Raw genomic sequence first — 12,730 nt, forward strand, 5'->3', positions numbered from 1 at the left:
CTCTTGTGCATTTGTGGTTAGTTGTGTGTTCTGTTAAGTTCCTGCAGCGCAGCCACTACCTTGCTACGTTGTAAAAAATCTCCGTAAAAAGACCGCACCTCTAAGTAAACAAACGCGTGCAATAACCATCATGATGTAAAAAAGAGATGAGTTTTTTTCTTTTCCCTGCCATTGGGATGGCAAAGTTGGGTGATTTTCGCCCTAAGATGGGGCTCTCCTCCGCTTACTCCTTCGCTGTGCTCCCAGCTTCGGCTTCAGACCACGCACCAAGGCATTTCGAGAAATAGTACTTTTACTGCTAACGCAGTTAGCGCATCGGACGTAATTCTGCTAAGAAACAACTCTTCGAACATGCTGCTCTTTTTTAACTTCTAAATTGCGTCCATTTCCACCCTTCGCTTACAGTCTCTTTTGAAAATTGGCTATTGGAACATGCTTTGGCCCTGGGTCACAGAAAAAAATACACTATTCTAGGCTATGCTGAGCAATCCTCTTAATAGAACAAAAGCTAGCGTTCCTGTATATGCTTCCATAGGGGGCAGAATTGCCCGCCATTATGTTCCAAGTTCTGCGGGAAAGCGCTCCTCGCGTGGCAGGAGCCATGATGGGGGCATCGCCGGCGGTGTTCGGTAGTTCGCGTGCTTTTTCTTAGGCCGCAAATTAAGGTGGATCAGAAGTAACCCATTTTCCTTGTACTGCCATAACCACTGATTCAACAGTCCAGCATTCTTTCTAATAAAGACTTAACACCGAAAACTAAAACATCACATAAATCGTCCTAAAATCTTCGGTGATTTAACCAACGTTTTGCTGCGTCATGGCATGAACGAGACGCCTTAATTAATCGTAACAAAGTACATGATCTGCTAAGTGTAGACACTCACCACAGGGTCTACTGCGCTTGCCGCTAGTGACGGCGCTAGTACGAGAACACGCGGGCAGATGGCGCCACATGAAATCTGCGCATGCGCAGCAGCGCTGTACGTGCGGAGTCGGCTGCACCGTAAAGAATTGAAACATTGCACGTCAGCGGGATCATTTATTTATTTATTTATTTATTTATTTATTTATTTACAATACTGCCAGTCCCATCAGGGACCATAGCAGGTGGGCGAACAAAAATGGCAAACATGATAAAAATTTGAGCCGTGCACTTTGGAATACAAATCAAACACACGTGAACAGAAAGAAACAAGAAAAATACAAGAAAAGGTAAACATTAGCAAGGAAAAAGAAAAATACATGTCTAGGAGTCGGGTAGACCATTGCCATAAGGAATTCAATTAGAGCACATGGGAACACAGCAGCGGAAAAAATAAGACTTTCTTCACAATTAATTAACAATCTAATGAAGTGATGAGAGGCGGTTGAGTATGTCAGTGAAACTGCTTTATTCGTTAATTGATAATGATTCTATCCGTGTCGTGAACTGAGATAATGTGGTTGCAGTTATGATTGAGGGATCAAGGCGATTCCATTCTCTGATCACGAGGGGAAAGTACGAATACATGAACGTGTCGTTATGGCATGAGTATTCTGTTATCGCGGCTGCGTGTTTATGCCTCGACGGGCGTGATTGCGAGAAAGATATGTATTTTGATACGTCTATCTTGTAGTAGTTGTGCATCAGGTGAAATAAAAATTTTAGTCGTGCTTGTTGCGCTCTTGATGATAGCGTCTCTAAACCCGAAATAGCCGCGAGGTTAGTTGGTGAATCTGTGCGCTTATATTTGTTGTGTATAAACCGCAATGCTTTACGCTGTACTTTTTCTAGTTTTGTTACATTAGTCACTGAATGGGGGAACCAAACTGTGTTAGCGTATTCTAAAACTGGTCGAACGAAAGTAGTATATGCGAGAAGCTTTGTCGATGTGGGTGCAAGGCGCAGACATCTTCGAAGAAAAAATAGTTTGCGTAATGCTTTCGAGGTTATGCTAGCAATGTGCGCGTCCCATCTGAGGTCAGAAGTTAGTGTGATGCCTAAGTACTTATGCTGGTGAACTTTCGTCAGTATTCTGCCATTAACAAAGTACGGAAAATCATAAGGTTGCCTTTTTCTTGTTACCGTCATGCAAACAGATTTAGTCGTGTTTACCGTCATTTGCCATGTTTTGCACCATTCGGTTATTTTGTTCAATGAATCGCTGAGTGAAATGTGGTCTTCGTAGCTGTTAATTGTTTTATAGATAATGCAGTCATCGGCGAAGAGTTTGATGTTAGAATCGATATTGTTGGTTATGTCGTTGATGAAAATTAAAAATAACAGTGGCCCCAACACGGATCCTTGAGGTACACCTGATATGACGGGTACTTTCGCAGATTCCATGTTCTGAAACAGTACGAATTGTGTCCGGTTTGATAAGTAATCTGAAATCCAATCTAAAATTTCCCCATCCCCGATGGCACCCCGTAACTTTGCTATTAATTTGTTGTGGCAGACGCGATCGAATGCTTTAGAAAAGTCCAATAATATAATGTCAGTCTGGCTACAGTTATTGATGGCGAATGCAAGGTCATGCACAACCTCTGTAAGCTGTGTGACGGTTGATAGCCCATGACGGAATCCATGTTGGTTTGGAGATAACAGATTGTGTGTATCAAGGAAGTTTGTTAGGTGTTGAAGGATGATATGCTCGAGCATCTTGCAAGCCGTGCTGGTGAGAGATATTGGTCTATAGTTCGATGGTAATGTGGTGTCTCCTGTTTTGTGTATTGGTATAATCTTTGCCTTCTTACAGTCGTCCGGTAAAGTTGATGACTCGAGAGATTTACAAAATATTAGACCCAAGTATCTGCTGCACCATTCTGCGTATCGTTTCAAGAAATCGTTTGGGATATTGTCTGGTCCGGGTGATTTTTTAGGGTCAAGCGTGAGTAATAGATTAAAAATGCCGGCATCTGATATGATTAAAGGGTCAATGCGTGATGTTTGATTGCCGTAAAAGTCTGGGAGATTACCGTCATCTTTTGTGAAACTTGAGTGAAAAAACGTGTTGTACGCATTAGCATTGTTAGCTCTATCTTCTGGAGACAAGTCGGATAACGGGTTCTTAGTTGGACGGAAATGGTTCCAAAATCTATGCGGGTTGTTTGTCAGAAAGTTAGGCAGTGTTACATTAAAGTAGTGTTTCTTGGCCCGTTTGCCTATCTCTCTGAACTTCGCGATTGCGCACGCTAGTCTTGTAGTTTTAGAAGGACATGAACCATGATTTTTGATAGAAATACGCAACCTTTTCACATGACGTTTAGCGTGGATAACATCCCTTGTTACCCATGGACTGTTTCTTTGTGGACGCTTAGTTTTTAGTGGAACATGATTAGTTATGCAGTGTGAAACCATAGTCTTAAAATGAAGCCAAACCCTGTTAATATTGATTGAGGGGTCGGAGACCATTTCACTGAATGCTTCAAATTCATGTGCGAGGTAGGTTAATATGCTGGCATTATCAGCCTTATCGAAGTTCAGTGTTGTCTTTACATCGGATCGTTTTTGTATTGAGCAGTCTAGAGGTAACAAACATAATGGTATGTTATGATCAGAGATGCCTTCGATGATTTCTGTCTGCGCTTGGTGTACTGGAAAGTGATCACTGATTAGTATAAGATCGAGTATATTGTTTGCTGATCCTTGCTTGCGCGTTGGTTCTAGGATAATTTGGTGGAGATTAAAGGAGAGCATTAAGTCAAAAAAAGCTTCTGAAGATGATGATGTGTGTTGCATAGTTATCCAGTCCACGTCCGGAAGGTTAAAGTCACCCATGAGAATGATTCTAGTGCTGCAAGCATATTGTTGAAGGAAGTCATGAATGACAGAAATGCACTCATCTCCTGAAGAGGGACTCCTATACAAACAGCCTACACAGACAGTAGTATTGTTGCAGAGAAGTCTGCAGAATACGCTTTCAGCACCCGACACATCTGGGAGCATAACAAACGGCAGGGTTTTCTTTATCAAAAGAGCCACACCACCGCCACGGGAGTCTCGGTCTTTCCGAATGACTGAGTAGTTGGGTGGTGCGATTTCATGACTCGAAATTTCTGGTGAAAGCCAAGTCTCCGTGACGGCGACAATATCAGGTTCCCGATCAATTAATAAGTTTTCTAAAGATTCTACTTTGTTTACTATGCTCCTTGCGTTTACATTTATGATGGTCAGTGCTTTAATCGTGCTCTTCCCCGTGTCGTTGGTGGGCTCCTTTTTTCGACTGTCTCCTCCTGCTCTTCGTTTTTTTTCAGCGGAACTTTGTCGTTCGTTTCATGATCCCAAACAAAGGCGCAGCTGTTTATAAATAATTTGTCGAAGGCAAGCGAAACTTTGTCCCCTTTTTGTCGATTTTCTTTGGCACTGTTCCACAGTTTTTTTCTGATTTCTCGAATTCTCGGAGAGAAATCTTCCCCAATGGCATATTTTGTGTCTTTAAGTTTAAAACCTTGCTTCAGTATTGCTGACTTGTTACGGGCATCCAGGAGTTTAAAAATTACCGGTCTATTCTTATTAGCCTGCGGCCTGCCTAACCGGTGAATACGTTCAAAGGCAACTGGATCGAGCTTTAGGGTATCTTGAATGATACTTTTGTTGACAGCCTGCTCCAGAGTTTCGGTTGATTCTTCTTCATCTTCTGGTAGTCCATAAACAATTAAGTTTGATCTCCTGCTTCTGTTCTCAAGATCATCTATCTTTTTTTCCAGTGATTCTATTACGTGATTCATGCGAGAAATCTCAGTTTGACAAGACTGCACTTTAGTTTCTAGAAGTGTTATGGCATCTAACTTGTTTTCGATGTCTGTCAGCCGTTTTTCCTTTATTTCTTTAATATCTTCCGCAATATCCTTCAGTTGTTTAGCGATTTGTGCCATTTCAGGGCCGGGATTTGTTTCGACGTCCCCTGATAACAGGAGGAGTTTGCACAGGAATACAGCAACATCAAACACTTCAAGACACAGCTGCGGGCACGGCAGCACTACCAAGAAACGGTCGCTAGAGCGGAAGCATTTGCCAAAATGCCTGCTCACCTGCACAATGAAGACGAAAGGATTAGCGCACCGCATGCTAGTAGTGCCGCCGAGCCCACTGCCGATGCAATTCCTGGGAAGGGTACATGTAGCCCATTCATGTGGTGGCGCTCCCAGCAGATCATGCGTAGAAAGGTGCTCGCACGTTGCTGCTCCCGGATAATGTGGTCGAAGAAATTCCGCTGACGTCAGGGAATCGCACGCATGGAAACGAGTTCCGTTCACCGGCGAGGTCACCCAGGCTATCTCGGTAGGTTCGATGCCGCTGGCAGTACCGTGAAGAATCAGTCCAAGGGCGAGCTGCACAATGAAGACGAAAGGATTAGCGCACCGCATGCTAGTAGTGCCGCCGAGCCCACTGCCGATGCAATTCCTGGGAAGGGTATATGTAGCCCATTCATGTGGTGGCGCTCCCAGCAGATCATGCGTAGAAAGGTGCTCGCACGTTGCTGCTCCCGGATAATGTGGTCGAAGAAATTCCGCTGACGTCAGGGAATCGCACGCATGGAAACGAGTTCCGTTCACCGGCGAGGTCACCCAGGCTATCTCGGTAGGTTCGATGCCGCTGGCAGTACCGTGAAGAATCAGTCCAAGGGCGAGCTGCACAATGAAGACGAAAGGATTAGCGCACCGCATGCTAGTAGTGCCGCCGAGCCCACTCCGCTCTGGGCTTTTAACCTTTCAAGTTTTAACCGAGAAGATGACGCATGTGTAGTGTGCGGCAAATCTGTACAAATGATTGAAAATCTTTTACTAGAATGAGATGGTATCTATCCCACATTCGATGTCGATACGAGTGCACTCATTCTCCATGAATATAAGCGCCTGGTTTCCGTAGCATTGCGAGTGCTGCAGATCTGGAGCACCTTGTCTGCGCTTGTAACTTCTAGCACGCTCGCTGCACGGCACGGACATGAAAGGACTCGGAAGTAAAGCAAGAGGGCAATGTCAACGAAGGGGGCTACAGGGTCCCATTAGGGTTGTATTATTTTATATATAATGTGATTCTAAATGGTCGTTGGTGCCTCTGTATAACCTTGGGAATTTTCGCTCAAGATTGCTGAAACAGCAAGAGGGTACCGCCGCCCGCACACTGAATACCAACTCTGAAGCACGTGGCTTTCAATGAATTTAGTGCCCCTGGGCGTCGGCCGCTGGGCCTGAGACCACGCTACAGGGTGGCAGCGGGGCACCAGCTATCGCCAGCCTGGTCTCAGTCGCAGCGGCCAGCGCTCAGGCGACCAATGTCAGCGCAAGCAACACGCTCGACCGTGCGGACGGCGGTACATGTACGGTCAAAACAGGTCATTGTCTAAAGCCTCCGTGCGCTTAAACCAGCGTTTAAGAGATGCTCACGGTGTCGTCCATGGGTTATTACCACTACAAAAGCGACGCTGCAACGGGGAATTGAAGTTCCAGCTAGGGTCAGGCTGAGACGTGAGCTTAAATGCAGGCAAATGTCCTTAATACAGGCATCCATTTTGCGCACTGCGTCTGCTCTCAACGACGTATGCATCCAACTGGAAGGTCGCAGCGGGAACTTGTGCGTAAAATTGTCCTCAGGGTATTCATTGCAGGAGAAATCGGCATGTAGCGTTGGAAAGAACTCGTCTAAAGGTTTTCAACAACATGTGATTCGTCAGTCCCCCACTGTTGTGTCATCACTTCGCTTCCTTCACACTGCAGGTACACATTCTTAATAGTGCGGGAGGCGCAGAAATCGCCGCAGTTTCTCCCCTTTCTCACTCTGCGCTGCGTTTCTCTCGCCGCTGCTGCCAGCTCCGGCACTTGAGTGCACGCACGCGTTCCACCTAGATTAATGTACATCGATGCCAACCAGTGACACTGAGCGATTTATAGAAAAACAACAAGCTCCTGCTGACCGCGAGAACGGAGGGCGACTTTGTAATTTTGCCAAAAAATGTACGCAGATGCAAGCACCTGAAGCTTTCCGGTTTTGCTTCGACTACTGTTATGAAGTGTCCGGGGTAAAAAGTGAAGCAGAAAATTTATGCCAACGGTTCTACCTGTATAAGCTGACCCGTTCTATAAGATTCAGGAAAAAAATGTGCCTTAAAATGTCATAAAGTCAGCGCAGGTCTCCTCCTTGTTCTTGTGCGCCGTCTGCCAGCACTGCTCATCACTGGATGCCTGAGAGCAAGCGGCTATATCTCAGCAACATATTTAACTTTTGCTTAAATGGGCCTGCATAGAAGAGTTGTGCAGGAAGCACCAACCGTGATATGCACTCCTTCGTTGGTTGTCGTCATATATTGAATGCGATTTCTGCGTCTGCTTCTCATCAGAAAGGCGAATTTTGGTTTACATATGTATAACATGAATAAACGCTTCTGGTGTTTACGAATTTTTGACTTAAATCCACCATAAAACATTTTTGTTTCTTTGTTTAGTGGTTAAGAGTTCGCTCAGTAATCTGCTGCAATTTACTCCTTGCAATATCGATGCTACCTTGAAATCTTGCCGCCGATGTTGTCATTAACTTTGTATATCGATTTCGTTTCTAGCTATGTACTCGATTTTCAACTTCTTTTTTCACGAGAAGGTTTTTAATGTTCACCTCTGACTCGAGTAAATATTGTTTGTATCATTCTTTAACAGCGCCGTCTTAATTAATATATAATAAATAAAAATCAAACAAGAACACGGCAACTAACCTTAGACAAATCGGAAGACCGGAGATGATGTGAGCTGCCCAGCAGGACGATTTCCCGTTCGATCCCCATACTTTACCTTAACTGCCGAGAAAGCGCCTGCAGAGTCAATTTCATTTTTTGCTTCCAATGCATCTGCCCACCCCCCCCCCCCCCCCCCAAGAAAAAAAAATGCCAACAAGGCTTGTGTAAGGGGCATTTTTTCTTTTTGTGCAGAGCGGGAAGCCGCTTGGAAGCGTGAGGACAGCACTTCCCGGCTCTATTAAGATAGATCGAGGATACGCTTAAACTTGAGAGCAGCCTACACCAGAAGCGAGTTTGGTGAACTTTCTTGAGAGCGTCTTATTATGTAAGCCTTGTTTCTTGCATTTATTCAGAATTTTCTTCTACTTTCTTCTCCACCTCAAAGTTTTTCCAGAAATGTGTGTGTTACAGCGCTGCGAAACCTAAAAACGTTTTCAGTGCCAACGGGCTCCCTGAGAGGGAGCCCGTTTTTCAAGAGAATATTCTGTCTTCATTGAGTGGTGAGCCAACGCAGCTCTGAGTGCACATGCAGAAAACTTGCGCGCTGAAAAACCCTACACTTCTGTTTTCGCCCCAACTGCGGCCAGCTGAGAAAATTTGCTGGCACGGAGAATAAAATAGCAAAGACTTACCTGAAGCAAACTCGGCCAAGCATTTCAGTAAACCTCCTGTCATTCCAGGCTCAACAAGTAAAATAGTGCATTACAGTGTATATGGGAGGAAGCGGAACCCTTTTAGCAAGACACGAAGTTTAGAAAAGCATTGGCTTGGATTATATTTGCTCATTTCATCAGGAATTTCGTATTGTCCTTCTGTGTACACATCCTTTTTGATCGTGCTGGGTACGCCTGACCCTAACCTCGAGTAATTCTAAGGTAGGTTTCCTTCCGGTATCTCTTTCTGCAGAAATGAGCCCTAGGCCAGTTCTCCACCCTGCATCTTTATTTAATGCATTATTTTATTTTTCTCAGTGTAACACACCTATCCGGCTTGTTGAACGGTCCGAATAAGAACTCACGCGTTCACTTTTTTTATTGACGCTGCTTAAAAGCCCAGGGACGCCCATGAAACCCGTGTGAATTAGCCGCAGGACTATAACACCCCTCCCCTGTCCAAGCTTTTCTGCGCTGCCCTCAAGTTTCACTCCTCTCTTCTTTCCTCCTTGGTAAATGTCTAAACAGACTGGCAAATAAATTTTTTTATAAACATTTATGCACTTAAAGCGCCACAGAAATAAATAATTTACAGCGTAATGGAGGTGTTCGGAAACCAACCAGTTTTCTTTCTCCAAAGCGGGCAAATTATGGATGCATGATCCAAATCGTCCTTAATGGCTATATCGCCTCTTAATGACTAACCAGCACTAATTTCCTTCGTTCCTCTTCAGCTCGTGAAGTCAAGTAAAGAAAACCGGAAGAAGGACGCATTCTGGCCCTTCTTTAATGTAAAGGCACTCGATACCAAGAAAATGGAGTGCGCCCACGGCCCGAAAATGCCTGCTTTTTTAGATACACGGGGATGAGTTGTGTGCCCCACTCATCTTTTTTTTCACCTTTTTTTTTGCACAGTCCTCGCGCGCATATGTGGTTCTTGCTACCCCTCTTGATTTTTGTCCTTATATTCATTCGCATTCGCTGTGAATAAACAGTTGGAAGTTGCGCCTGTCCCGTCTCGCTTGCTATGTCTTGTCCTTTTGGGCGCTACAACCCTTTTCTGGGAACATGCACCAACTAGCCCCAAAACAAGTATTACCCAGAAGGCCAACACCGGCTCATCATTGTCCTCAGTTTCTTGCCATGGTTGACTTCCTCGTTTCATTATGTTACTAGCCACGAACCTCGTAGTTATAACGTGCCATTGCGTCAAAGCAAGTCCAGTGACGTACGGTGAAAAACAACCGAAGCCACTTAAATAGCACGCCAAATGGTTCCTATCCCCTTCCCTAGACTGACGCCGAATGTCTCTGGTGGGTGCGCGTATATATCTATGCGTGTCCATTCCTTTACGTTTGAGCCTGTTCGTGTGGAGTATCATTGTTTGTGACGTAGGGTATGCCTCCATTGTATAAAATATAAAGTGAGTGGTCTGTATTATAGTATTTATGGCGATGAGCTTATAACGTCATTGCCGTGCGCATTACCCGAAACCAAACGAGGGTACCGTACTTTGTACTGAAAAAAGTACCACAACTTTTACCGAACATGTCACGTTGTGCTCATTGCTGGCACGCAATGAAGAACAATCTCCGAGCGTTTTAGTGGCAAAACTGCCGGTCCACATCCAAGTTCGATTCCCGATTTTAGAGCGTGCTTTTTATTTATTACCTTGTTTTGCGCGTAGTACGCATGTTTTCCGCGCGCAGGTATAGTTAGTGTACGGCCATGTCTAAAACAGCCCAAGGACGGGATACAAGGAAGCAGACACCACGGTGAACCGGTTTTATCCTGTCCCGTCCTTTGCGCTATTTCAGATATAAACGTTAACCAATACGCCAAAATCACAACACTTATGTAGTGTACAGTGTTCACCTGCAGGACTCCTGCCCTTCAGTTATGTCTCATTGTGAATGGTTCTCTGTCCGTGCGATATTCCAGTCGCTAAAGACAGCTTTTAAAGCGAAAGCTTTACTACTCCAGCCAGTGAGCCATTTCGGCTCGTCGCGCACTTCAGCAGTATGCGCGTGGCCTGACCTTGAGCCGCCATTGCCTAGCAACGCCGCAGCCGCGCTGCAACAGATGGCGCCGCCGTCGACGCCGCTGCCGTCGCCGTCCACCAGATGTGCTCCGCTGGGGTAGAGGGAGAGGAGGTGTCACCTCGCGGGGTGTGTATATATCGCTAAAGTGACGCAACAACGACAGAACGAAGCGAGGAAAAGACAACGCGCTCAAGAGACGCCAGAAGAGCGCGCCGCACGACTCGAGAAGCGTTGTAACGAAGATGCGGCTAAAAGAAGTCGTGCCACGTCCCGGAGTGACTCTTCAACTGCGGTAGAGACCGGTTTGAGTTCTCGAGAGCGTCGGAATGAGACGCTGCGTAGATGACGTGCCGAGGAAACGAAGCTTTCGCAATTCAACTAGGGTTAACCAGAGATAAACCACAGCCAATCTTTTCCTTTAATGGCTCATACTCGCGGCCATAGATCTGTCCGACGTCCGTTAAATCCAGCAACTCGATCAGAAAAAGAAGGCTTTGTGCACGGTGGGATTCGAACCACCATCCTTCCGTTCCGCAGCCGAGAGTGCTAACGATCGAGTACCCTACTCTGTGCCAACGCATATGTAGTTCTCCTTGTCTGGGACGCTGGAGAGTGTTTGCGGAAAGGCGTCCAATGAGACGGATGCCTTCCAAACGCCCTCCAGTGTCTCTAGTATTTAAGATTAACAAACAATTATATACTTGATCAACATCGTAACCTTATATCAGTGACACAAACAGCAACATCGCGATAAAGGCTTTCGCCTCACCGCACTCTAGGTCAACAAAGTGCCCCCCTGAATGTTTTCCTTAATAAAATGCGCTCGTTTGCTGACCGCTTCCTCCGCATGCCGCATCTAGCAAACGACCCCTACTGCCATGCTTGTGCAAAAACACGTCCTGGCACAAAAGTGAGTGGGTAGCGTCGATCGACTTTCAGATTTGTACGGAAAGCGCCTCTGAGACAGCCAAGCAAAGTGGCTGCAAACAGCCGATAGCGAAATGAGACACGCGTGTCGGCTGGTGCATGACTTTACCGAAGGATGAAGTGTCTGCATGTGCTTGCGATATTTATTTAGTTGGCGGACCTCGTTAGGGGCACGCACGCCCAGTGAGTCGGTTTTATCCACTGCCCGCACTGGGAGCAAGCAGTCTGGCCACATGAACGAATGGCCGGGCGACGAGCAATTTTATGCCATGCCAGTCGTGCTGCAATACTGCTGTGCACGAGTAGTGCTGCAACATTCTTTGCAGCACTAGTGGTGTAGGTGCGGTCGTGTTACTAAACGAGAGAGCGAGTTGCTAAAGCGTCATATTGCGAAACAGTCTGAAGCTTAGCAACACGTGACTGACTGCCCTTGAGGCCATGGCACTCATCAAAACTGCCGCGGCTATGGCCTTCTGCTCCTGCGATTGCCAGCCAGCCGCAAAGGCCGCATTTCAGTCGAAGTGAGAAGCAAAACGTCCTAGCACTGCAATTTTGGTGGTGTTTTAAAATTGCCCTGAAGGCAAATTTCTTCCGGCGGTACCCACTCCACATAGCCACTGCACGAGAGTGTTCTGGTTAAAAGTGCAGCCTTCGCGCGTAAAAATACATCAGCGAAATGGGATGAAATTTGTATAATGCAACCAATCTAAAGGCCTAACAAAATTATTAGCAAACTGCAAAGCTAGCCCATGTAGAGCGAAATTTCAATGAGCGAATTGAAACATAAAATCATTAGCGAGTCATTAAAGCAGCCAAAGAAAATCGAAATTAACTCGCACTACGATCCGGCAAAAGCGAAAGCGTCAAGTGAATACATCAACCAGAAAAGCAGCATCCTAAAATAGCATTCCGTTTACACACTTCCTCGCATTAGGCCATCTTAATAAATCATATATTTTTTATTTTCTTCGCTACAGCACCAAAACCAATTCTGGCAGCACCATGCATCACCCAAGTATACGAATGGGTGGAATCGTGATATTTGTTCTAGTACTTGCCACGGGCTGATTTGTAGCTTTAAATAAGAGATAATGTTAAATAAAAAGTAACGAAAGAAATTGAGACTGCGTCGCTGCTGCATATGCGTTTCTATCTTTCTTAGACTCTTTATAAGGTCGCTGGATATTACGATAGCCTTTCTCAAGCCGAGCAGCGCCAGCATGATGGAGTAACAATTAAGTGCACACGCACAAGAGTGATCTGTGTACGCACATAGCACATATAGTGCAGCTATATGAGCACATCGTGCAGCGTACGCAGTTGCATTCTATATAGTAAGCCAACTACTTCTCCCTTCCGAAAAACGGTTTAATCTGCTCTCCTATCCTAAAAAGAGACA

At 45.5% G+C, this 12,730-nt stretch overlaps 1 protein-coding gene across 1 annotated transcript; it reads right to left on the bottom strand.

The window, feature by feature from the left end:
* Window positions 1–4,015: 4,015 nt before the first annotated feature.
* On the bottom strand, window positions 4,016–5,349 carry LOC144119498 (uncharacterized). Its single transcript, XM_077652089.1, has one exon. The coding sequence runs from the start codon at window positions 5,347–5,349 to the stop codon at window positions 4,153–4,155; it is 1,197 nt and encodes a 398-aa protein (XP_077508215.1). The 3' UTR covers window positions 4,016–4,152.
* Between the last annotated feature and the right edge of the window lie 7,381 nt (window positions 5,350–12,730).

Source organism: Amblyomma americanum, chromosome 2 (genome assembly GCF_052857255.1).
Source record: "Amblyomma americanum isolate KBUSLIRL-KWMA chromosome 2, ASM5285725v1, whole genome shotgun sequence".
Classification (NCBI taxonomy): domain Eukaryota; kingdom Metazoa; phylum Arthropoda; class Arachnida; order Ixodida; family Ixodidae; genus Amblyomma; species Amblyomma americanum.